This window comes from Sebastes umbrosus, chromosome 21, assembly GCF_015220745.1.
Source record: "Sebastes umbrosus isolate fSebUmb1 chromosome 21, fSebUmb1.pri, whole genome shotgun sequence".
Lineage (NCBI taxonomy): Eukaryota > Metazoa > Chordata > Actinopteri > Perciformes > Sebastidae > Sebastes > Sebastes umbrosus.
In genome coordinates, this window is record NC_051289.1 from 26,200,861 (window position 1) to 26,227,247 (window position 26,387).

Consider the following 26,387-nt stretch of genomic DNA (forward strand, 5'->3'; position numbering starts at 1 on the left):
CAAACAATGCGGCTTTAATTGGCTTGACATATCCCGTTATCTATGCTGTGTGTGTGTGTGAAGCACATTTACTCAAAGATGCTCCAGAGCTGGCAGTGGCCTTAAAAAAGCAGAAAGCTTTGAAAAATGACAAATGAGTCCATTTGTGTAATTGATAAAAGGTGTGAGCCCGAGTAGATAGATCAGACAGAGTGTTAGGAGAGTGGAGGCCCTCAGAGACTGATTAGAAAATAGGCAACTACCAGAAGAGAGAAGAGCAAGACATCAAAAGGAATAGATTGTGTCAGTTGGCAGGGTGGGAAACGCATCAACAAAATGTACTTGTCCTGTGAATTAGTGCGATCATAGGGCTCAATCTGGCTTATTAGAGCGCGTTTTCAAGTGGATCCAAAATGAATCTTGGCTTCTTTCCCACCCTGGGACTGAAGAGTTTCAGAAGTGAGCAGAGCAGACAGAACAGAGGAGAGAGACAGAGGAGGTGAATGCAGAGCTACAGAATAGTTTTATTAAAGCATGCTACAGACGTAATGCAGAATACACGAGAGAGACCATGAGAGGGAAAACTCAAAAAGCAGGAAACCAAGGCGCACCTCCCCTTGTTAGAAAATAATTCAGCCTTTAATTGTGCCTCTTCAGAACTATACCAAATCCTTACATGTTGAGCTGTATAAAATCCGACTCGGAAGAAAGAAAAATACACAGAACTATTATTTCGGAGCAATAATAACCTCAAGCCAACAGGTCCCGTTGGGTCGTTTTAAAAAAAGGGAATTAACTCACCACTTAAAATTCGGGGGCATCAAATGCTTTCTGTTCAAATGAATTAAAAGGAACACTAAAGGCACAGAAACTTTGGTCCAACTGAGTAGCCCTCTCGAGTAGACTGTCACATGACAATGAAATCACAGTGGACTCATCTTCTAACCGCTTCCACAGCATGCAACACCGTCTGATGGGAGATCCTATCGGAACTATACATGCTTAGAAAAACCATTGTCACTGACAATTACACCTCACTGCTATGGAAAAGGCTTCAAAACACGGATAAAGAAATACTTAGCCACGCTGTGATATGTGATGTGATGCAAATTCATACTGGGGGAGAACAATCTTACAGTGGACGTACTGGTGGAATAATGAAATCAGTGTTGCCAGATTGGGCTGGTTTCCGCCCAATTGGGCCACTTTTTGATAAAGTCGGGCTGGTAGATGACATTTGGGCTGATTCCGACAACATTTGGCGGGTTTTGAAAATATTGCGAAAACAATATTACAAACACTACACACACTGAAAAACACTAAATTCAGTAAACTTTGTTGTGTCCACTCACTCATATTATTGACATGAGTTGTATTCAATCGGCCGATTGACTGGTCGAGATGGCCGCCCACCCAGAGTTCTGCACAAGGTTTCTACCTGGTTTTGTTGAGTGCAAGCTCATGGGGGATCTCTTGTTGGGTCTATAAATTATACAGTACAGTCTACATGAAAAGCGTCTCGAGATAACTTCTGTTCTGATTTGACACTGTATAAAAATAAATTGAATTGAATGGTCGTTGGGGATAACGGAGGACCTACTTACCTTGACGTCATCATCATTGACATTGTGTATTTTGTTGTCTGACTGCACTCTCTGTGAGTTGTGCGATCCTATTTATCCACGTTTTATCTCGTATGTTGTGTATGTTTATGATGCATTTTTCTATTACACATGTACATGGTTTAACATGGGTTATGATTTGGGCTGTTTTTGTTTTTTTTATTGATATGGGGCGGGTTTGAAACTGTCAATCTGATCTGGCAACACTGAATGGAATTCGAGTGAAGCTGCCTGTCACAGGATGCTGTAAAACTCAGGAATATCCTCTCCTGTTGCTAAACGAAAAACAGGGAAAATGTTGTGTATTTAAAAACAAAACAAAAAGCTACGCCTGGTTAATGGCAGAGCTTCAAAAACTGTAATAATGTCTAGAGGATGATAAAACAGCATGTATTCTGACTAAACCCCCCCAAAAATATCTAATACCAATGTGCCTCAAAAGCATAGGAGGGTAATTAATGAACATGTCCAGCTGTAGAAACAGTTGATATTGTCAAGTAAGGCACATAAGTACTGTATCTTTTCAACTAAATAAAGAATTAAACACTGATCTACATCAAACTATCATACAGAGGGGACAATCAATCATGTCAATATTTTGCTTGACATAAAAATACAGAGGTACAGTTAAGAATAGCTGGGAGGATCCAGTATCTGCAACATACTCCATTGTTCTCTTTTAAAAAAAGGATGCAAGTCAAAAATGTCAGTCTCTCTCAAGGAATGACAGGATCAACAAAACCCCGACAACAGAACTGATTCCCTCAATGTGCCCCCCCACCACCACCATCACCCCCATCCCCACCCCAGTGTCCAGACACAGTCTGTATGGTTTCTGACCGCCAGCTCCCAGACAGTGAACCCTGCTACTGCAGGTCACAGTTCTTTAGATGGTGGACTTAGAGAAGGAGACTCTCAGGTGCTGGTTGCCTCCCATGTTGTAGTTGTGAAGGTCAATCAAGGCCTGGATGGCCTCCTCCACTGTGGACATCTGGATCAGAGCCATTTTACGATCCCTTTAAAAACAAAAACATGACACGGCGGTGAGTATCACAGCAAACAACACAAACAGAATGCTAAACTACAGCAGGAATCAGTCGTTGTTGCAAGAGGGATGTTCAACAGTAACGTGTTGTCAGGTCCCATTCAGTGGCTCCATGGGACTCATCACACAGTGGGATAGGTCTACGTACTGGAAAAACTTGAATGCTTTCACAGTGCCTCCAGCGTTGGAGAATAGCAGCCGCAGGTCGTCCTCTGTCACATCTTGTCTGTTGAGATAAAGGTCACAGATTACAGTCGGGAACATCATGTCACACTGTTCACAGGAACTCATCCTTTACAATGAAGGAGTTCTAATGAACGGCAGCTCTGTGGGTTGACAATGTTTCTGATAAGAAATGCTGTGGTTTCATTTTAGAATAAATGCTCTGATCCATGGACGTGAGGAGTGGGGGGGCTGTTGACTGTAGGTGCTGCAGCACCCCCTGTTTTTTTTCTGTAGGCCTTTTGTATGTCATACATTAAATATATGTAGATTAATATATATTTATCTTGTCTCACATGAACCTCCGTGGGGTGAATGCACATTGGTAGATCCTCCCTCGTCTCCTGCATCCTACTGTCCTGCATTATTAGAACTACAGTAACCTGGTTGTGGTCTTCCGTACACTGCCTCCCTCTCTCTCCTCAGATGTCATGCTTTAGCTCTGCGTTGCTGACTGCGTCAACATTCACTATGTTGATTAGGGATCGACCGATGTGTTTTTTTCAGGGCCGATTATTATTCAGATACCGATTATTAGTAATCAAGGATACCAGTAACCAATATTTTGAACCGATATGCATTTGCAGTAAAAATTTAAATCTTGGTGTCAAAAATGGGAATAACACAAAACTTCATTGAAATGCATTAAAGCATATGTTTAATTAAAAGAGAACTTTTCAACATTATCTTAAAACAAAAAAGTGCAGGGAGTTCCCAGCTTCTTATAAAGTGAACTGAAAACTTTAATAAATAAATAAACAATATCTCTCTGAAGTTTTATAAAGTGTAAAAATAAATAAAACTAGCAAAACTTAAATTTGAGTCTCAATTCAGCAGACTGTGGTGCAGATAGCAGAGTGGCTCAGCCTGTTCTCCAGTGAGACGGGTACTAGAACTGGATATGTCCAATAGCAATACAAGTGACTATTCAACTCTATGCAGTGTCTGTATGGATTAACACAGGCCTTATATACAGCTCCATTACATTCCATGACACTGGGCCTCTCTAACAGCAACATGTGACCGCTACTGCTTTCTATTTATTTATTTATAAAGCCTGTATCATATAACACATTACATATTACTGATATTATAACACAACTGATCCAGGTCAGTTTAAAACCATGATGACCTACTATGCTATTCTTTAATGTAAGTGATTTTAACTGTGTTCTGGTTTTGTCTGTTTGTTTTCTTGTTAATTATTTGTGTGTGTGTATTTATTCAGTTTGAATTGTACTCTGGACATCACTGAAAATGAGGACATGTCCTCTATGATTCCTTTAGATTTAAATAAAAGTTAAATGAATTACATCTAAAGTCGCTAACAACAATATCCAGCACGTCTCTACCAGAACCAGAGTCAGAGCTGCTTCAGGACAGACTCAGTAACGTTAGTCCTGGTTGAGACTGAGAGGACAGACTCAGTAACGTTAGTCCTGGTTGAGACTGAGAGGACAGACTCAGTAACGTTAGTCCTGGTTGAGACTGAGAGGACAGACTCAGTAACGTTAGTCCTGGTTGAGACTGAGAGGACAGACTCAGTAACGTTAGTCCTGGTTGAGACTGAGAGGACAGACTCAGTAACGTTAGTCCTGGTTAAGACTGAGAGGACAGACTCAGTAACGTTAGTCCTGGTTGAGACTGAGAGGACAGACTCAGTAACGTTAGTTAATAATGTTAGTCCTGGTTGAGACTGAGAGGACATACCCAGTAACGTTAGTCCTGGTGGAGACTGAGAGGACAGACTCAGTAACGTTAGTTAGTAGCGTTAGTCCAGGTTGAGACTGAGAGGACAGACTCAGTAAGGTTAGTCCTGGTTGAGACTGAGAGGACAGACTCAGTAACATTAGTCCTGGTTGAGACTGAGAGGACAGACTCAGTAATGTTAGTTAGTGTCCTGGTTGAGACTGAGAGGACAGACTCAGATACGTTAGTTAGTGTCCTGGTTGAGACTGAGAGGACAGACTCAGATACGTTAGTTAGTGTCCTGGTTGAGACTGAGAGGACAGACTCAGTAACGTTAGTTAGTGTCCTGGTTGAGACTGAGAGGACAGACTCAGTAACGTTAGTCCTGGTTGAGACTGAGAGGACAGACTCAGATACGTTAGTTAGTGTCCTGGTTGAGACTGAGAGGACAGACTCAGTAACGTTAGTTAGTGTCCTGGTTGAGACTGAGAGGACAGACTCAGTAACGTTAGTCCTGGTTGAGACTGAGAGGACATACTCAGTAACATTAGTTAGTGTCCTGGTTGAGACTGAGAGGACAGACTCAGTAACGTTAGTTAGTGTCCTGTTTGAGACTGAGAGGACAGACTCAGTAACGTTAGTCCTGGTTGAGACTGAGAGGACAGACTCAGATACGTTAGTTAGTGTCCTGGTTGAGACTGAGAGGACAGACTCAGTAACGTTAGTTAGTGTCCTGTTTGAGACTGAGAGGACAGACTCAGTAACGTTAGTCCTGGTTGAGACTGAGAGGACAGACTCAGATACGTTAGTTAGTGTCCTGGTTGAGACTGAGAGGACAGACTCAGTAACGTTAGTTAGTGTCCTGGTTGAGACTGAGAGGACAGACTCAGATACGTTAGTTAGTGTCCTGGTTGAGACTGAGAGGACAGACTCAGTAACGTTAGTTAGTGTCCTGGTTGAGACTGAGAGGACAGACTCAGTAACGTTAGTTAGTGTCCTGGTTGAGACTGAGAGGACATACTCAGTAACATTAGTTAGTGTCCTGGTTGAGACTGAGAGGACAGACTCAGTAACGTTAGTTAGTGTCCTGGTTGAGACTGAGAGGACAGACTCAGTAACGTTAGTCCTGGTTGAGACTGAGAGGACAGACTCAGATACGTTAGTTAGTGTCCTGGTTGAGACTGAGAGGACAGACTCAGTAACGTTAGTTAGTGTCCTGGTTGAGACTGAGAGGACAGACTCAGATACGTTAGTTAGTGTCCTGGTTGAGACAGAGGACCAGCCGATCAATAGTTTAGTTAGTCAGCTGGCTAAGTTATGGTTCAACAAATGAACGTATTGACGTTCGCTATCACATTTACGCTCTACGGCGCTCCACATCAGCTCACGTTGTTCATGTAAACGTTCATTTAAAACACCAACTCATACGGGCGAGTAATGTTACATTAGCAAATCAGCAGCTAAAATACATTTCAGTTCCACTGCCACCAACATGACTCAGATGTAACCAACGCTACATAAATAAACGCTACTATCTCATTACTGAATATCACTGCAACAACGAGCCTTGTTTCGGACATTTTCAGCGGTGTAACCGGTAAACTGGACATGCTTGTCATCATATAAATAGATCATTAGATCGTGGTGTTTTTGCAACTTCAGCATAAAGCATTGAGATGTTTATTGCAACTTACACAACAATATGTTCCGTCTTACCAAGAGGACACAGCTCCGTCTGTCTGTGTGTTTCTGTCTGCACGTCTGAGACACGGTAACCCTCTGTGTTGATTGGCTAGTGCTCATGGTGTGTAACCACTCAGATAGTGCTGTGGGCGGGACATTGAGCCAGACTGCAGTGGAGAGTACTGACAGCGGGCTGACATAGAGAGGAGGCCGATCAGAGCCAAAGTAGCGCATTTATAAATTAGTGTATTTTATCGGTTATCGGTTGAAGTTCAGCCAACATGCACGTATTTTCAGCCCAAGATTGTTAAAAACAGCAACTAATTATGGTAGCGAGAGCAACAAGCTAGCGGGCCGCCGAGCTGCTGTCTCTCAGCTCCGCGCACACGGAGTGTGCATGCAAAGCTGCGCCCTCGCTGACACGCAGCGATCAGAGGAGAGAAACAAGCGTGACAGTAAATGATAGCAAAACCCAGTAAAGACTCACACTGAGCTGAATTGAAACCAAACTCACGATAATGTTCCGTCACTGCATCGATACAGAATCGTTCACGTCCGCATCAAGATGCATCTTATAACAGACATGCAAGCTCATCGGGGGTGAAAACGGTGACAAAGATGCTAACCCCCCGATGGGGGGCGGGGTCTTCCAGCTCCAGCGTTTCATTTGTGAATACCATAGTGTGTGACTGACTCCTCTGGTTGTGCTAACCTCAGCACTTGTTGCTAGCGCCGTACGGCTATACGTTTCAGAGCCGATCGATCCGGAGCTGACCGCACCGCTACTTACGGGACGTTGGAGAGGTGGAGGGTGGCAGATGGCGGGAAGATGTTCTGGAAATTCTTGGAGCCCGGTTTCTTGAAGCGATGAAGCGGGGAGTTGGCGTAGTCCTTGGTCAGGCCCTGGTCGTCCAGGCCGTCACGAGGCAGCGCCACGGTCTGGTGCTTGGACAGCGTCACCCGGATGATCTTCCCGTACATCTTTTGGCCATTCAAGTGGCTCATTGCTTTGGTCGTGGCAAAAGAAAGGAAGGTCAGTGGTGAGGATGCTGCAGCCTGTCATGTGGTATTCACTGGATCTACTGACTGAACCCAATAATAAGAACAGAATGTAAATTACAAACGGTTGAAATATATATATATATATATCCACTCACTGGCCACTTTATTAGGCACACCTGTTCAATTGCTTGTTAACACAAATAGCTAATCAGCCAATCACATGGCAGCAACTCAATGCATTTAGGCTTCTAGACGTGGTGAAGACGACTTGCTGAAGTTCAAACCGAGCATTAAAATGGGGAACAAAGGGGTTTTAAGTGACTGAACGTGGCATGGTTGTTGGTGCCAGACGGGCTGGTCTGAGTATTTGCTGATGTAACTGCTGATCTACTGGGATTTTCACGCACAACCATCTCTAGGGTTTACAGAGAATGGTCCCAACAAGAGAACATATCCAGTGAGCGGCAGTTGTGTGGACGAAAATGCCTTGTTGATGTCAGAGGAGAATGGGCAGAGTGGTTGGAGATGATAGAAAGGCAACAGAAACTCAAATAACCACTCGTTACAACCAAGGTATGCAGAATACCATCTCTGAACGCACAACACGTCCAACCTTGAAGCAGATGGGCTTCAGCAGCAGAAGACCACCTGGTACTAGCAAGGTGTACCTAATAAAGTGGCCGGTGAGTGTATATATATATATATCACCTAAAGATGGGTTGCTAGAGACGGACGTGTCACTCTATTGATTTGATATTTCACAACGTAGCAAGTGGATGGCGTATTCTGCTGTTAAATAGACAGTGTGGTGAGTCCATCGATCAATAAACGATATAGCATTACATGCTTTCAAGTTCCGTACATGTTGATTATATAGCACTTAAAGGTATAGGTAATACACTGACTATGGAGAAGTATCTCATACAACCCCACCTCAAAACACCCCAACCATCCCTCTAATATAGCAGCAAACAACTATCGTCTATATATATATTAATAAAGATATAGTGAACTTCATTTGTAGCACTCAACAGGTGTGCAGTTTTACAGTACAACACTTCCACTAGCAATCACAGACAGTTAGACGTGAATGAGCGAACGCCGCTCACCTAGCTGGGCCTGGTTGGCGTCGGACATCTGAATGAGAGCGCTGTCCTTCTTATTGTAAAGGATCTTCACCCTCTGGACATCGCCGTACACTCCTGCATTAGAGCCACAGGCAGGCAGGAGGAGAGGAGGTGAGGTTGGAGAGAAAGCAGACAGTTAAAGAAAAAAACTGAAAGCCAGCACGGGAGACAAGGATATTTAAAAAGACAAGAAAAAACAGAAGAGAGACTAGCAAAGAGTACACACAAGAACTTTACAGCAGACTTTGAGAGTGAGAGGTGTGTAGAGAGAGAACAGGTAAAAGAGAAAAGAGACACCCTCTAAACAGATAAGTTATCAAAGCTGGGTCAGATGGCTAGAAATAAAAAAAACAGCATGCAAAAATAAGGACTTAACCGTGCATTAACAGATTACTACAGAGTGACCACTAGGGCAAAGTAATCAACATTAACCCAAACCAATAAACAGGGGGCCAAATGTATTACACATTACCTAATATGCAACTGTGCACAAACAGAAGCTTGTATTATTAATAATAATAATAATAATGACAAATGTCTCAAAGATAGAATGGAAATAGAATAAAAAGAGAAGGCAGAAGAGAGAGAGAGAAAGAGAGAGAGCAAGAGAGAGAGAGAGACAGAGAGAGAGAGAGAGAGAGATAGAGAGATAGAGAGATAGAGAGAGCTAACGATAACATACCGAAGAGGGTAAACAGACTTTGGGGCGTAACCATCTTTAGAGGGAGAGAAGAGCAACAAGCAGCGTGAGACAGGTAGAGAGGTAGAAGAGTCGGAGCGGAGCGGAGGTAGAGATGGACAGATCGATCCAGAACGGAGGTAGGTAGGTAGGAGGAATGGTGGTTTTTGTTTTTCCCCCCGGAGAGTGATGGAGGTGGTGGGTCATGGAGGAGGGGAGCAGGCGGCAAAAGAGAAGTCATGGAGGGGGGGGGGGTTGGTTAATGTGGGAGGAGGTGGAGGAGGAGGAGGAGGAGGAGGAGGAGGAAGAAGGGGTGATGTGAGGATTAAAAGTCCCCCAACCAGCACATGGAGTGGAGGGGGGAGGCAGGATGAGGGGTGGGGGGGAGAGAGAGAGAGGGGTAGATGAATAGGGAGGCAAATGCAAATTGGGGGGGGGAGAATAAAAAAAAAAAAAAAAGTGAGGAGGGGGGAGGGACAAAAATAAAATATAGGTCAGTACACTGGAATAATGCAGGTAGTTTGGTCAGAGATAATGGCTTGGATCAATGTTTTCTTTAGTCAAAATACAGCAAATCACTTGAGCCAAAATGTCTTTCACCCTGGACAGGCATGGGGTAAAGGTACATTCATGTCAAAATCATAATAAAATCAGCAATATAAAGTCAGAACCATGGGATCAAAACAACATGCAGCAGGTCGGAAAATCTGAAGATGTACAATCTTTCAGCGAGGGAGGATGGTACTACGAGAGTGTGAGAAGCTGAGGGGGGAAAATTAGTTAAAAGAGACCCATGCGGTTCAAATGTTGTTGAGCAGTACAGTTTGGGCATGCGAGAGTTGATGTGAAGGCCACCTGAACGTGGCGTTCACACAAGTCTGAGAGGCTAAAAGAAAGATTAAAGCACAGTATCTTAACATCGTGGTGTGTTTTAGTTTGGATGGTTGAGATACTGTCGGAGGCTTAGGTATGACACATTCACTCAGCCAGATGAGGAAAGAGACAGAGACATTAGGTGAGACAAATTAGATGCTCTTTAAGTCAGGAGGAGGGAAGAGAAGACAGCGAGCAAGCATTTCAGAGAGGCAGGTATTTGTTCCCAGAACTGAGACACAGGGTTAAGGAGACCACAGAATGATTTTCATATGAGTTTTCATATGAGCTGAGGAGAGGTGAGGAGAGCTTAGAGAGAAAAACAGAAGAGAGACAGTTAGCCGAGTTAGATACAGTTTGGACAAGAGGAGGGAAGGGCAGAACATCGGAGGAGGGAAGAGGGGAGGGGAGGGAACAGCAAACCCCCTCTCTCTTACAGGGACATAATGAGTCTTGACCAAAAGTAAAAAAAAAAAAAGAAAAGTAAAAAAAAAAAACAATAACAGCAAGGCTCTGGGTATGTAAAGAAAAGCAAAGAAAAAGGTTAGACATTGTTTTTACTTCATATCATAACTAAGTGGAATAACAGGAGGTCCGGTCCATCTCTTCTAAAGAGGTTTGGATTCTCAAGGTGTGATGTCAGTTGTCCCCTGGGACAGTTCAGTGGTTAGTGACCATTGAGCTTGCCGTGGTGTTCGGGCATACATCGATTACATTTCTTGCCCACCGCCGTTTTTCTCTTTTTTTATAGAAATAAATCATTCATTATAGCGTATAAATAGACACAACCGCATACGCTGAGGATGGCAATATTTTGGATTTAAACCCAACGCTAACAGGGAGCCATAACGTTAACGAGGCAATCTGTAAACTTTAGGTATGTAGCCGTGCGAAGGACGGAGCGGTCGCAGCTGGTGTGCACGCGCCGCAGCTAAAGATCCACCGGAAAGGCCAGACGCACAGCCATCCAGGGACGCTGGAAGTCAGTCAGTCAATCGGTCAGGGTGCTGAGAGAAAGTCAGTCTATATGATGACTTCATACAAACGCTGCATGACATTCATGTTTTTGCTTTAAAATTGAATTGACATTTTACAGTGATTTTCAGGTTTCCCCTGGGTTTTTAGAGGGCCTAGGTGCTGAGCAGCCTTGGGCAATGGGGAGTGTGTGTGTGGGGGGGGGGGGTTTGACTTAAATCTATGCAGAGATGTCCTAAAGTCAAATATATCAGGATCATTGTCAGGAATTATTTATTACATTTTTTTCCAGCAACCCAAAAAGAATAAAGAATAAAGACATTTCCCTCACAGATTAGTGGTATTTTCTTTTTGATTTATAAGGGACATGTAATGTTTTATACTTCTGCTGAATATAATCCAATCAATCTTATTTCCATAGATGTATTTTGTATATACAGTTCCCTTTGTTAACACCTTATTTTGAAAACTGGACGTAGTCACACATGTATACTTCCTCTAACTTCGCCAAGTCCATCTAGCTAGGTCTCCCGTCAGCTCCGTTTGAATGCATTTAACATAATGTCAGTATATGGGTGCTCTACAGTTGTAGCGTCGGCCCATTTGACCACGGAGATGACCAGAAGGAGTCAGCGTGCAGCTTTAGCTCTGCTCTGTCTAGCTCTGCTTTTCCTGTCAATGTGTGAAACCCAAAGTGTTTCCATCCTTTACTGGATGTGTAGTGTTTATCACGCTGGATTTAACATGTGAGGGTGCAGATCGGATCTACGCGGTCACTCCGCTGTTTTCGTGTACTTTTTCGTTTCGGCTCGCTGCGGTTTGTTTTGGTTGACGGATACGGAACGGATATGACGTCACGTTACTCAGACTACAACAATAAAAGCGTTAACTTCCTTCTACCTCCGCATAGACTCAGATGAAGCAAATATATCCATTCTGGCATTAAAAAAATCTCTTTCAAAATTGTAAAAAAGAAAAAGAAAAAAAGAAAAAAGAATTGCGATTCATAGGTGAATCAATTGTTTTTCCCACCCCTAGTATTTACACATATCACAGCCTTTCAGATTCAGAACACTGAACATGGCTTTATCAATGTGTGACATTCTAACAGAATGACCTGAGGAGAGGACGAGGGAGTGAGGCAGTGTATGGATGACCCATAACCAGGTTACTATAGTTTAGAATAATACAGCAGATGAGGGAAGATCTACCGATGGACATTCACTCCGCGGAGGTTCATACGAGACGGCATGAACATATTTTAATAATATATATTTTTAATTTCCATTGCAGTTTAACGATAGGCCTACAGAAAAAAACAGGGGGTGCTACAGCACCCTCAGCACCCCCACTTCCCACGCCGACGCAGCCATCCAACGTTAAAGATCAAAGTGCTCTGCATATATTTAGCGTCATTGTTTCTTGTAAAATGCCCGGTGTAATCGGTAACACCTCTGTCGACAGGTGACCATCAGAACAGACACCAGAAGTTAAATCGCACCTCACATCTCAACCTAAAACATGACAAAACATGGGAGGATTTCCTGGAGCTATGGAGTATAAGGACTAGTTTCCTGCCTCAGATATTATCAGCCTGACTACAGAAAAACATTTTGTAGAATAAAAAGCTCAAACAAATCTGTGGGTGCACAAAACCACCCTAGAATTCTCACAGAAGAGTTGTTACTCTCTGCTTTCTAATTTCTGCTTTGATATCATTTCTAATAACTGCATAAGAACAGAATTGTCCAGGATCACAGAAGTGTTAAGTAGGTGGTTTAGTTAACGCCATTCAAGTTGAGTTCTCAGGTCAAATATGTACAAAACATCCCACCATGGACCTTCTGTATCAGACAGACACAAGACAATAAAAATAGTAGCATGAGGAGGACTACTGGCAATAACCAGCAAAAAGAAAACAACAGATGGATGAAGGTGATGGGTGGGGGGGTCCGTCTGACTGCTTTATAGGTGTGTTACTGACCTCCTCGTTGAGGTTGCTGACCAGCAGGACCCCACTGGAGCCCGCCTGTCCAGCTAGGGCCACCCTCCCTGCAGCAGCAGCAGCAGCCGCCGCCGCGCTCAGAGGATTCAGGGCTCCTGACAGGAAGTAGACAAGACAATGATGGAATGGAGAGCAGCACTTCCACTAAACCATGGCATTACAACACTGAGCAACGATGCAACTTTAAAACCAGCCAAAATGACTGATATTCTACTGGTTTTAAAAACACAGCATTTAAAAATGATTCTAACTTGTCCAGAATCTGATCAAAATGTGATCATGAGTCTAAATACAGCCAATTGGTACAAGCAAAAGCAACAAGATAAAAGGAAGAAAAATAAAAGTGTGATCTACCTGGGATCTTACCGAGGAGGGAGTTGGAGTCTTTGCTGAAGGCGGCGGCCACCGTGGGGTCGAGGCTGGGCTGGCCGTCACCAGCAGGCAGCTCCGGTCGCGTGTAGTCGCGACTCTTATCGTTGTTGTACTTGACATTTAGGTTGACCAGCTTGGAGAAGTCTATACGCAGTGTGCAACATGAGTTGTAGATGTTCTGGCCGTCCAGGGCCTGGCAGGAGAAAACAAAAAAAAAGGTATCATATATGTTATTGCAAAGCACTGACAAACAGGACAGTAGGTGATTGATAATAATGATACAGAGCATGACTAGTGGGAGCTGCAGGAAAACAACCTCTTACCAGTTTGGCCTGCTGTGCATTGACAGGATCGCTGAACTGCAGGAGGGCCTGGAACTGATTGTTCTTGGTGAATGTGATTATCTTCATGACTGTGCCGAACTTGGAAAAAATCTGCAAACAAAACAAAATAATACAGGACAAACACAAATGTTAACCTTCAAGAACAAGCAGTGGATCTGTTACTGTGTGGGGTCACAACAACGGTCGCCTACCTGCTGCAGTACATCCAGCGTCACGGGGTAGAACATGTTGTCGATGATGATCCGCAGCACGGGACTGGAGGCTGCAGCGAGAGCCTCCTGTACATCAGAGCTTGGTGACCCGCCGGACTGGACTGCAGACACTGCCTGAAGCACCGCCTGAGTCCGCTACGGAAAATCACAAGCTGCCGGTCACTATCTTTAACAATGGGGCTCAACAAACAAGATGGTGACTCATTTTATTAATTATTAATGCAAAGAAAACAGAACGAACTCTGACATATGTGTCCGGACTTGCCAAATACTAAACAAGGTAGCCTCTGTGGTTGTTGATTATTAGACATAGAGAACATCATTATCTTTAAAAGTATTAGATCTCAAGTACTAAGACAGCCAAACAGAAAGTTCTCAACCAAATACTAACGAGGCAACAGAGTAGTAGCCATGTATTGGAAGCGTGCTAACTGGTGTTTGCTTAAAAGGACAACCTGACTCTTAACAAAATTCACTCTGAACACCGTGGTCCGTTATTCTGGCTCTACTAACCTGATTGCCAGCATCAGTTTTAAGTTCTTTGTGATTGGAGTACTGAATAAAGACGGGGACGTTGCGGATATGAGGAGTTACAGTGGTGTAGTAGTTAACCATGGTGATGGCTGCCTCTTCTGTCCCCATCTCCAAGAACGCCTGGAAGAAGAGAAAAGACAGAACAAATCTCAAATAAATTCCCCACCGCTGTTACCAAGAAGGAATGATCTGATCCTTTCTACTCAGGTTCCACGAAATTTGGACAAACTTTCTACCCATTTTCACTGAATTATGCAAAGTCATTTTAGATATCCGGACCAGTGTTTCCCCTATAAGTGCACAGGCGGGCTGCTCGGCCAACAGGAGCCACCGCCAGGCCAAAAGATACATATTTTTTAATGCCAAAAATAACAGCAAATATCCACTCCAGTGTTTCCTCTATAGTCATTCTGCAGCAGTGTCTGTTATCTAAAAATTGAAGTGAAGATAACGTTGGCAGTAGCCTACCGGTTACAAACAGGCTCTGTAGTGAACGATATGCTAACGTGCTGACGGATTCTGTGTTTTCATTAGAAAATATTCCGTTAACAGATCGGTGATGTTGTTTTGCCCTCATTGTTCTCTGTGAAGTTGGAAGTGATGTAGTGATGTACCCCCGGTGTGTTTTATGTGGAGTGACCACAGCGCCAGCCTCAGTTTAAAAACATACAAAATATACAAAATAACTGGAGGAGAAGGGATTTGTGATCACAGTAGATCAGTGCGGCGGTGCAGTGGTTAGCACTGGCGCCTCAAAGCAAGAGAGTCGCAGGTTCGAATCCGGCTTGAGGCCTTTCTGTGTGGAGTTTGCATGTTCTCCCCGTGTTAGCGTTGGTTTCCTCTGGGTACTCAGGCTTCCTCCCACAGTCCAAAGACAAGCAGATTAATTGTTGACTCTAGGTGTGAATGGCTGTCTGTCTTTATGTGTCAGCCCTGTGATAGGCTGGCGACCTATCCAGGGTGTACACCACCTTCCCCCAATGTCAGCTGGGATCGGCTAAGCGGTTGCAGATGATGGATGAATGGATTGTATAAAAAGTGGCAGTTCTCGAGACTAAAAAGATACATTTTCTCCTTCGTACTCGCCTCTCAGCAAATATTGGTTTGTATTTGGTCCGCTTTAATTTGCGCACTGTGAAACCAATCCAGACTATAAAGAAAATGATCCAAAAGTATCAATTTCACTCTGATTCGGACTAGCCAAACGGACTATGGCTTGTGAAAACGCCCTTAAATACACATTGGACATTGCTCGTCCTCATCCATAACTTAGGAGGCAATTTGGCCTTGTGTGCTGGGATTCATCTGGCGTGCAGTTAACACACCAGTCATAATTTAGTTTTAATGAAAACTCAACTCCTAGCATTTTCTCCTGGTGTTCTTCACCGCTGTTTTGGAAGACGGAAATAACAGGAAGTAACAGGAAGTAACCGGCGAACCAGCTTTAAAAGTGCTATATTTTCTTTTTAAATAAGTGCTGTTCGGTGGATTTTATTTATTCCGACGTGAAGAGAGGTTCAGGTGGATTTCAAAAAGTGATAAATATTTGGAAAAGCAACTGATAAATTTGAGAACGGAATGTGGTGTGGTGTAATTCCCGGAGGTCACTACTGCAAAGTGTACACCAGACTGAGTTGTAATTCACCGCTGTGGTGGAAACAGATACAGTGAGTTATCAGACTGGTACTGTGGGGAGAACAAAGCTGCTGTATTTGACAGGAATCTAGGGGACGAATCCCAAGTAGGCTGTTGGTCAGCTTTTGTATGGAGCTGTGGGCATGTTTCAGATGCAGTCCAAGATAGCAGGACCGAATGAGTCCAAGTAGGACTCATGTGAGATGTAAGAGGTTAGTGGGCATTCGGTCCTTCACAGATCAACACAGAAAATGAAATAAGATTTGACTACCAAAAAAACCCCATCTAAGACTGAAGCCTAACAACGGTCATGTGGTTCTCACAAACACACCATGTCCATCCGTTTCCTCCACTCACCTGGTTCTTTCCCTTCAGTGTGAGGATGTTGGTGACTTTTCCAAAAGGCAAGCCGAGGGCGATGACTTCGGTCTCCGAGGCCTCGTTGGGCAGTTTCCTGATGTGGAGCACACGAGATGGAGGGGCCTCCTCCACCTTCAGCTTTTTACTGTCACTGCCGTTGGAAGCCCCGTCTAAAAGTTTAGCATAGACACTGATTAACTGTGCTAACCAATGCAATGATAACCACCCTAATCTAAAGGATAAGGCTGGCGATATTCTGGATTTTTGTCACTGACAAAAGCAACAATGTCTTTTCGGTCCATCTCTAAATCTCTCCGACTTTAAACGACGAGGCTACATCAAAACTAGCAATGTGTCAGTCTGTCTCTGAATACTTTCTCTCAGCACTCAAGTCCTCTTGACAATCATCTGCAAAGCCCCAATTTTTTGATGGTTCTAATGTTTATCTTTCCAGATGTTCCTGTGGTGTGAGGTATGTTAAGAGTGTTATTTTACATCCCCCGATCGGCTCGGAAGTCCATCTTGGACGCACCGATTTCAAATGGTAAATATAAAACATGTTCAATATTTATGATGGGGTATCCTGTTGTTTGTGAGGAACCCTGAGGACAGACAATGACACAGTTAAGTGGGAAAGAACGATAGCCAGCAGGAAACCAAGCTGCCTGAAGACGGAAGGACAACCACCGCAGCTAATGCATGAGCTAATGCAAAACCTAAAGCATAAAGTAGAAGTAAGATTGACTCAGAAGTGGAGGACCAACACAAGTGTGTATTTAACGTGTCTCCATGACTTCATCCATCCATCCATCCTTCGTGAATGTTCAGTACAAAGTGGTGCAAAAACATCGTTGATTCTTCCTGCCCGTCGTCCGCCATGTTTGTTTAAACTAAAGAGAGATTTTGTGAGATTTGCAGTTTTTGAGATTCGGGACTCTTGTTGGTTCTCCCACATTTTCCACATCTGATAAGATTTGAGAGAAAATGTGAAAGACCCCACATATAATGACATGTTCTGTTACATTTAGCAGTTTTGTTCCTATAGTGTGTGGAGAGCGACGATTTGGCCAAAACAGCACACCTCTAGGGATGTAACTGTGAGGAAATTTTCCCATCGGTTAACAAACTTGTTACAACACCGATTACACCGGACATCAATTGTGTACCGCGATAACTTTAATCTTTACCGTCGGGTGGTGGTGTCTGGCCTCTCCGGTAGAGCTTTTGCTGTGGGGCCGGTCTACCTGGTGCCGTGCACACCGGTTGTGACCGCTCCGTCCTCCTCGTGGCGATTGCCTCACTATCGTTATGGTTCTCTTAAAACACTGGGTTTAAATCTGAAATATTGCCAAATAGGCGCGTTTGCTTTTTGCTTCGACACCAAATCCTCCACCATCTCTCGGTCTGTCAACCCTCTCGTCCCGCATTTGTGAAATATGACTCCGGATGCATTCACTGTCAGATTGCAGCGTCCGCCGTCCGACTATTGATAACATGTCGCTGATACGTCAAAATGAACTAAATGGGTTTTATTTCTGTAAAAAAAAGCTAAATGACGGTGGGGGCGGTGAGTACGTAATGTAATCGGTGTGTGCCCGACCACCGTGTAACAGCGGCAACACAGACTACCCACAAGCCTACACACCACACACTAACCGATTCATTCATGAACAATACTTCCTCACCAGGTCTAAGCATCAGGGATTTATGTATTTTTAAGACGTTTTTTTAAACTAAAATGTGTTATGTGCATGGCATCAACCCAAAGCAATGTGTCTGAGCTTGCACACTGACGTGAAACTGATCAACTTTGTCTCGTTACACATCAAAGTGAGAATGCATAGCACAGCCATGTATTCATACTATGTGTATATCTGTATGTTGCTATGTGTTTATTTGTATGTTTCGGTGTACTGGCTGTGTTAACACATATCCCTCTGGCACAAATAAATCTAAATCCATGCAACCAGTGTTACATGTTGTACTGCTCAAATATCTAACTCTGAAGCTTGGTTTTCTTGAAAACAGAAATAATGACAGCAAATTAATAATCTAGATAAAAGATTCACGGTGTGCGCACAGTAGTCTTTGTCAGTCAAACTACCCCAAGATGATTAATAATGATGTTCTGTAGCACAACACCTGACCTACTTGTGTTAAATGTTAGAGGCTATCTGTGACAGATCCTTCTTTTTTTTTTTAAGCTATCATAGGAACTCCTGCATTTAAAGGACCGTCCATCCACATCAGTAAGACTGCTTGTTCAAGATCAACAATGGTTGATATCGTCAAGCCTCCAAAATAAAGGCAGTCTGAGAATCTTTATCTCACTTTATTAGACAGGTCCCTGGGGTGACTTTAGCTTGGAAGTGGGGGCGTTGTGTAGCAATGGCAGACTGGGACTTTGATTAAAGACCCGTGTGTATGCCATTATTTTGTTGGCAGAGTGTTTAATAGCCTAACTTTGTCCGTCTTCTCTTTGTTGGAGACGTAACCAGCTCTTTCACTCATCCTTAATTCTGTGATTTTCTTCCGATAACATCTAAACAGTGAGGAGGCATTAAAATGCAGTGGTATACACCATGTCTGTTCTAGTCACATGCTGTGGTGTGTGGGTGCCCACCCACTGAGGAGCGTGATGTTATTCAGACACTAAATGGCTCTCATGGGAAAACGGTTCAACGCAGCCTGTTTCACTTTTCACACAACCTACCCATCCTTTCATTCCTTTTAATGCCGTCTGTCACTATCGATTAGGAATACACCGATACAGATACCAGTATCGGGTATTGGTCCCATACTGTGCTCGTGTACTCATATTTGTAATCATAAAACTATCCGTTACAGCAGGTAGGCAGAGGAGGAGCAATGCCAGCAGTTTGGAGAGATATTTTAAGATGTGTCTTGCATGCCAGCCGCCTGCTGATTAAAGTGAAGGGGGTTAGCCCTGAAATTAGCAACAACACCGGCTCAGGCTCACCTAAGGTGGGCTGACCCTTAAAGGGATAGTTTGGGTGTTTTGAAGTGAGGTTGTATGAGGTACTTATCCATAGTCAGTGTATTACTCTACAGTAGATGGCGGTCAGCACGCCCCCAGTTTGGAGAAGCACCGGAATGGGAGCAAAGCAATGTACTGCTTTGGACGGGGGCAGAAGCAAAACATATTTTTTTTTACCTACAAGAAAGGCTCAACTAAAATATTTGTTTAAGTGTAGGCTATGTTTAGAACATTTTCAAATGGGGAACCAAGCCCAAGGTTCTCAACGGAGTCTGCTGGCTTTGAACAGAGCATAGCTAAGTTTCACTTTCAGTTCAGTTCCCCGTCTGAAAATATTCTAAATATAATGTACACTTAAAGGTATAATATCTTACAGTCGTCGGCTGCGGTTTGTAAACACACAGAATTCAAAGTTGGCCCCTCCTTGTCGGCTCAACAAGCGAGCGAGCGAGGGAGAGCGAGAGCAGAGATGGTTGAGCGAGCTATAGAGTGAATGAAGAGAGGGAGCGGCGTTAGTGAGAAAAAAAAAGCAGCGATTCAGATTAATAAAATGTAATTTTCTGATTGTTTCATGGCAGTTACGTTCTAAAACACAAATAAACACGACCACAACTCCGCGGGAGGGTGCTGCGTTGCTGGATTTTGAATGAATGTAGCCGAAGGGCAGCCTTCAGTCTGCTGTGGTTCAGTGCTGCTCACGGTCAAACTACTGACACACACCGATCTAGCGATCACTGCACACAGCAGTGGTAACAGAGCTCTGACAGAGCTGAAGGGGGACTTGTGTCTCAGTATCAGATGTTGAGGGTCGTGACAAAGCGGCCTGAATGGGCTGTACTCACACTTTGCGCTCTGTTATTGGCTGTGGGTTACACCATCACGTGGGGCAAAAAGGCCGTTTGCAGACGCCTATACCTTTAAAGGGATATCGGCTTTTTTAGGTGAGCCTTTCTTTTAGGTGTCTATAATTTGTTTTGCTGCTGCCCCCGTCCACAGCAGTACATTACTTTGCTCCTGTGCTGGTACTCCTGTCTCCAAACTGGGGGCGTGCTGACCGTCATCTACTGTAGGTAATACACTGACTATGGATAAATACCTCATACAACCCCACTGAGAAACACCCCAATATCCCTTTAAGGTGGACCGGCTGTTCTCCTTTAAGTGAGTTTTTCTATTTATTTATTTTCTTTTTGATAGCATTAATCAGTCAAAGTTAATTATAAACAGTTAATTATTAACATCCCTACTGCAAACCATGCTCTGTTTGCATCAGGAAAACACAAAGAATGATAAAATGTCAACAACATCATCATGTTGTTTACTTCATTTGTTATAGTCAAAAAGTGAGGAACATCTGATGAAAATAAAACAAACTGTTAAAACATTGTTAGAACTGTAATGGTATTATTATTATTTTTTTTTTGTAATGGTATTATTAAGTACTCATATTGGTACTCGGTATCTGCAAGTCAGTAGCGCGGTGTAAGTACTGAAAAAAAAGTGGTATTGGCGCATCCCTACTACCGATCAAATGGTTGCTTGCAAATGACGTCAAGCCCCTCCCTATTCAAGGGTGGTCGGAACGAACTCACCATTGATACTGCTCATGCCAGAGTTGGGACTGTTGTACATACTCAGCTCGTCTGATCCTCTCTGCGGAAAGAAAGACAAAGACAGACAGTCAGGCACAGTTGTGAAATAATGGGGGAAACTATTTCCATTTTCCAGACAGGCCCTCAAAGACAACAATAAAGCAGAGGTCTCTGAAGACAGTTTAAAGGAACAAAAGGAGAGAAGAGGAGTAGGTGGAAAGGGACATAAAACAGAAGAAGAGTGGTCTGCTCCTCCTCTTCTGGTGTGGGTTTAATCTTGCTGAATTTAAGATGTCAAGATGTGTCATTTCATCCTGAGCTCTACTAGGTCCCAGAAGGCTTGCTGGAGCTGACGGGCGCCCTGTGCTCTTAAACCTGACTGATGGGATGAAGAGGAACCTGGCTGGGGACCCATTACACACACAACTTTATAATAGCTTCACACACCCCTCCTTGTTTCTGTCTGACTGAATTTGAACCAATTGTTCTTTTGTCACTAACATTCTTTATGGTTACGATAAACTAGATGTTGCAGGCCCTGCTACAGCGGCATGACACAAATAAATTTAAAGGGTAATAACGTTGTCTGACTTGGGCCAAAATGTGAGCACACAGTGCACGAGCTGCAAGAATCCAAGAAATGATTTCTCTACCCAACAGCTGGCAACCCTCTCTGTTTTGCCTTTGACACTGAAATATTGATGAAATAAACAGGATGACAACGACCCACCATATCGGAGGAATTGGAATTTTATGACTGTTCCGTTTCCCTTCGAAAGAGGACTTTAACTTTGTTTTGTGAAGACTGAAATGCAGCAGGCACTCAACAAATCAGGTTAGGTGGCCAGAACAACAATGCACTTACACAAGGAAACAGGTTTGGTGATCAGCGGGGACACGAGCCCTACCCATTTCATTAAAGCCATTCTAATGCTATGGAAGTTCAAAAGAAATATTTGAAAGAAATGGGATTGTTCTGGCGTTGACATGAAGGTACAATGTTGAATAACGGAATCTAACAACTTTGTGGCATGTCTCTTTATGTTTATTTAATAGATGTTTGTTGTGTTACAAAAGCATTAAAATACAGCTACGCCGGTACCAATGTCTCAAATGTGAATATTTGCTGATATCATTAGTCATGATCAGACCTGCAAACTCTAGAGTAGAGACAGAGACGGCATGATATTGAACTAAAACTAGGTAGGGGGAACTGGAAGATAATTTGACTGATTTTAATACGCAAATGAAGCCTTTTGAGACACAATGAGAAAACATCTTGCTTTGATAAACAAATAGGATGTATTGCATTTTGAGTGTTTCAATCACAATATCTAACGACGGGCAAGATGGGCCACAGGATAAACTGGCACTTAAGTGAAAGTTCAAAGGTATTACCATCAAAACATACTTAAATAGTTAAGTACTTATTATTATGCAGAATGGCCCATTTCAGTATAATATATTATTGGATCAGAATTATTCATGCATTAATGTGTTCTTTACTTTAATGTTTCAGCTGGTAAATGTGGATCTAATTTTAATTTATATATACATTAGGGGTGTGCATCTTTCCCTCTCAAGACGATTCAATACACATCTTGATACATGATCGCGATACGATACAAAAACCACCGTTAACCACGTAACGATTCGACACACTTCAATACGATCCGATTCGGCTCAGTTTGATCCGATTCAGTTTAACTTAATTCATAGTATTCCCATGACGTGTCATATATGTCCTATACCACGGCAGCTCATTGGTCATGGTTTTAATTTAATGATAATAACCTTTAATTTCAACTGTTGTTTGCCTTATATCTGTGATGATGATGTGATGGAATACTATGAATTAGTGACATGGTGTTCCACATTGTGTAAACCATAAGGTAAGATCCTTATTATATACAACACAGACAGCAGACAGACTTCTAGGTCTGCAACACACATCACCTGATGCACAGACAAGTGTTATTTCACAACTGGTAACTAAAGATAAATGTAGTCGAGTTAAAAGTACAATACTTTCCACCACTGGTAACTGAGTTGAGAAACGACATTAAGTTAGCTAATCCTAGTTAGTTAAGCTAACACTACATATGAGGAAGAAGCTTTTAACAGTCCGTAACATTATTTACGTTGCGTTGTCCTGTAAGGCAGTGGCTACTGTGCTGTTACCTTACAGACACTACATTTGCTCAGGCTGCAGGTGATCAAACTGGACTCAGCAAACTCACGCATGCCATGGCAATCACTCTTTCGCGCTAGCCTGAGCAAATAAAGTGCCGCAAAAGCTAGAGACATTCACCAAGGTCGAGGGTAGAGGTTTGTTTCCAAGCGGACGTCACGTCGCAGACGAGATCAAAGTTCCGATTGGCCCACAGAAATTAAATACTATGCTATTGATTGGACTATACATTAAGTTTGATGTCAGCCTGGAACAAAGACAGATGATGCAAAATTGCAGTCGTTCTCTCGTCACTCACTCAGCACGTCCTCACCTGCTTTAAAATGTAATTTTAAGATGTTATTTAAACTAAAATGTGTTATATAAGTAGCTAACTCCTTTAAGGTATAACTTGCGTGTGCAAAGGTTGTGTGCGCGACGTTAGCGAGTGTGCGATCGAGACAAAGACAGACAGAGAGAGAGAGCGGATGACGGTGAGTATGAAGTTAGCAGTAACGTTATAGCTGTGAACGAAGCAGTGCAGTGTGTGTACAACCTATTTGCCAAGTTCCCATGTCTTGCTTGCCACCTGCTAATTTTCGTGAAGGGGGTTAACCCCGAAGTTAGCCACAACTTCAGCCCAGGCTCACTTAAGGTGGACTGACCTTCCACCCTGTGGAAATGTGAGTCAGACACCAGTGACTAATGTTGTTGGACTTCTAGCACACTTTGTATTAAGGACGCTTCTCCTTCCCCTTACTGTACTGTATGTCTATGTTCTTTCAAGTATTTTAATGCGCCATGCTGTGGAACAAATTGCCCTCCAGGGACAATTCTCACAGTAGTAATGTTTGAAAAAAACACCAATGCATTTAAGGGTTATTGCAGAAATTATGATTTGCCAATATCTATTTCTCTAATCTCAATGTGCATGTTGTTTCATAATGTAGCAAAAAAATTAAAACAACACCTACAGTGTCCAAGGCACGCTCGTGTGAATTGTGTAGTGAAGCAAAAGCCAAAGCAGAAAACTCACCTTCACTCCAACTGCAACATCACCGATGCTGAAAGAGAAACAATTTTCATGTGGTCAAAATGAAGGGAAAAACAGAAGATACTGTCAAGATACACCAGCATCACTCTTACTTTGAAGAAATGCGTTACGGTGTCTATTACCAAGCCTACATTGTTGGGTTACAATCGTCTGCTCTGAAGCATCACATATTTAACCAACTGCAAAGTAGTATGACAACGTTTAAACATACATATACAGATCAGACATAATATTAAGACAGCGTGGGCACCTTGACCGGTCTGCGGCTACGCAGCCCCATACGCAACAAACTGCTCCTCACTGTGTGTTCTGACACCTTTCTATCAGAACCAGCATTAACTTGTTCAGCAGTTTGAGCTCCAGTAGCTCTTCTATTGGATCAGACAACACGGGCCAGCCTTCGCTCCCCACGTGCATCAATGAGCCTCGGGTCTGACCCTGTCTCCAGTTCACCGGTTCTCCTTCCTTGGACCACTTCTGGTAGGTCCTGACCACTGCAGACTGGGAACATCCCACAAGAGCTGCAGTTCAGGAGATGCTCTGACCCAGTCGTCTAGCCTGCATTATCTGGCCCTCGTCAAAGTCGCTCACATCCTTACGCTGGCCCATTTTTTCTGCTTCCAACACAAAGTTCAAAATGTTCACTTGCTGTCTAATACATCCCCCCCCCCACTGCCAGGTGCCATGGTAACCAGATAATCAATGTTATTCACTTCACCTGTCAGTGGTCTGAATGTTATGGCTGATCGGTTTATGTTTGTTACAGTAAGTCCTAGAATTGTTATGAACGAATGCCAGTCCACCTACAAGCCCAACAACACTATTACTCCCACTGTGAACCAGAGCAGTGTAGTTGTATACTGTTCATAGATTGAATACCTAGTCCAGTCCAGTCTGAATAGAGAATGCCTCCTTTCAATAAATTCAAATACCAGTAGGCTATCTGTAAATGAGACGATGATGGACAGATGGACAGACACAGACAGACAGACAGACAGCATTATGTGGCTGCATGCTGTTTCAACCACCCTTTTCCCATTTATAATTCTTCACATCTTCCAGTAAGGTTGAGGTCACGCTTCATGCACGGTCCACCCCCAGTCTGTGACTGACACACCCTGGTCTACACCTAAAGGACGATGCACTGGCACACCCTCTCTCTATATATATATATATATATATGTACTCCTTCTAGCAGACACAGTCCCGTCAGGCCTACAACAACAGGATATAGGAGTCATAGCAACGCTCCCATTGACCACCGTGCAGCTCTGCTACATAACACAAGTGTTGTGCACGTATTGATGTAATTTACACATCGCTCTGATAACTAATGTAACGATCCAGTACCGCCGAGCCTTTGTGTTGTTGCTAACTAGCTCACTAGCTCAGCTCAGCAGGCGGCTCCAGTGACTGTACCGTTACAGGATGTGTGAGGAGATGTTGTTTAGCTCTTCTTCACTGTGTTAGCTGATGCTTCTTATGTTTTGCACTATCCCCTTTGCTGTTGTATAAGTTAGTATACATGTCCCCACTGTGGGACTAATAAAGGGACATCTGATCTGATCTGATCTCAAGTGTTGTGCATGTATTGATGTAAAACCAGGACACAACATCTCCTCACAACAGAGTCACTGGAGCCGCTGGGGCAGGAAGCTAAGCTAAGCTAGGCTAGTTAGCAACAACACAAAGGCTCGTTGTTACTGTAGCGGTACAGTAGTTAGCATTAGTTAGCAGAGCGGTGTGCTAAACCAGAACTAGCCGCTTCGTTAGCTCACTGCTGCACACTGCTAGTGTGGTGAAGGAGGACATGTTGGCGCTGTGTTGTTATCAGACAGAAGAAGCTACGCAGCTAACGTGATGAGCAGCGGGCTAACATGGTTAGCATGATTAGCATGCTAACGTTAGACACTTAGCGCGTGGCTATGGAAACCCGTTAACACGAGCACGCGACTGCTCCTCGGGCTTCTGCTCCACATCACGCGCTCACACACATACACACTCGGTGCTCTGCAGCAGCTCCGTGCACGTCTACTGAGATGTATAGTTAGAGACATTACCCGTCCATGTCTTCTGTAGATATGTCTCTCAGTGCGTCCTGTCTCCGTCCTGTTGTCTCTCCAGTTTATACAGCGACACTGCGCACGCACACATACACACACACGAGAGTAAAATGGAGGCAACGTTCTATTGCGAGACGATGCGATGGCGGAAA

General features: G+C 43.4%; 1 protein-coding gene across 6 annotated transcripts; it reads right to left on the reverse strand.

The window, feature by feature from the left end:
• Positions 1 to 483: 483 nt before the first annotated feature.
• Positions 484 to 26,387, reverse strand: ptbp2a (polypyrimidine tract binding protein 2a). 6 transcript variants are annotated; one of them, XM_037756780.1, is made up of 14 exons: positions 26,233 to 26,387; positions 24,155 to 24,182; positions 20,991 to 21,009; positions 16,356 to 16,528; positions 14,343 to 14,483; positions 13,809 to 13,964; positions 13,597 to 13,707; positions 13,256 to 13,466; positions 12,881 to 12,996; positions 9,052 to 9,085; positions 8,352 to 8,444; positions 7,031 to 7,247; positions 2,795 to 2,872; positions 484 to 2,617 (listed from the first exon to the last, which is right to left on the reverse strand). In XM_037756780.1, the coding sequence occupies exons 1-14, from the start codon at positions 26,238 to 26,240 to the stop codon at positions 2,488 to 2,490; spliced, it is 1,515 nt and encodes a 504-aa protein (XP_037612708.1). In that variant the 5' UTR covers positions 26,241 to 26,387; the 3' UTR covers positions 484 to 2,487. The 6 variants fall into 6 exon arrangements, with proteins under 6 accessions (XP_037612708.1, XP_037612706.1, XP_037612705.1 ...); XM_037756778.1 differs by having other exon boundaries at positions 13,268 to 13,466; positions 20,949 to 21,009; XM_037756777.1 differs by having other exon boundaries at positions 20,949 to 21,009.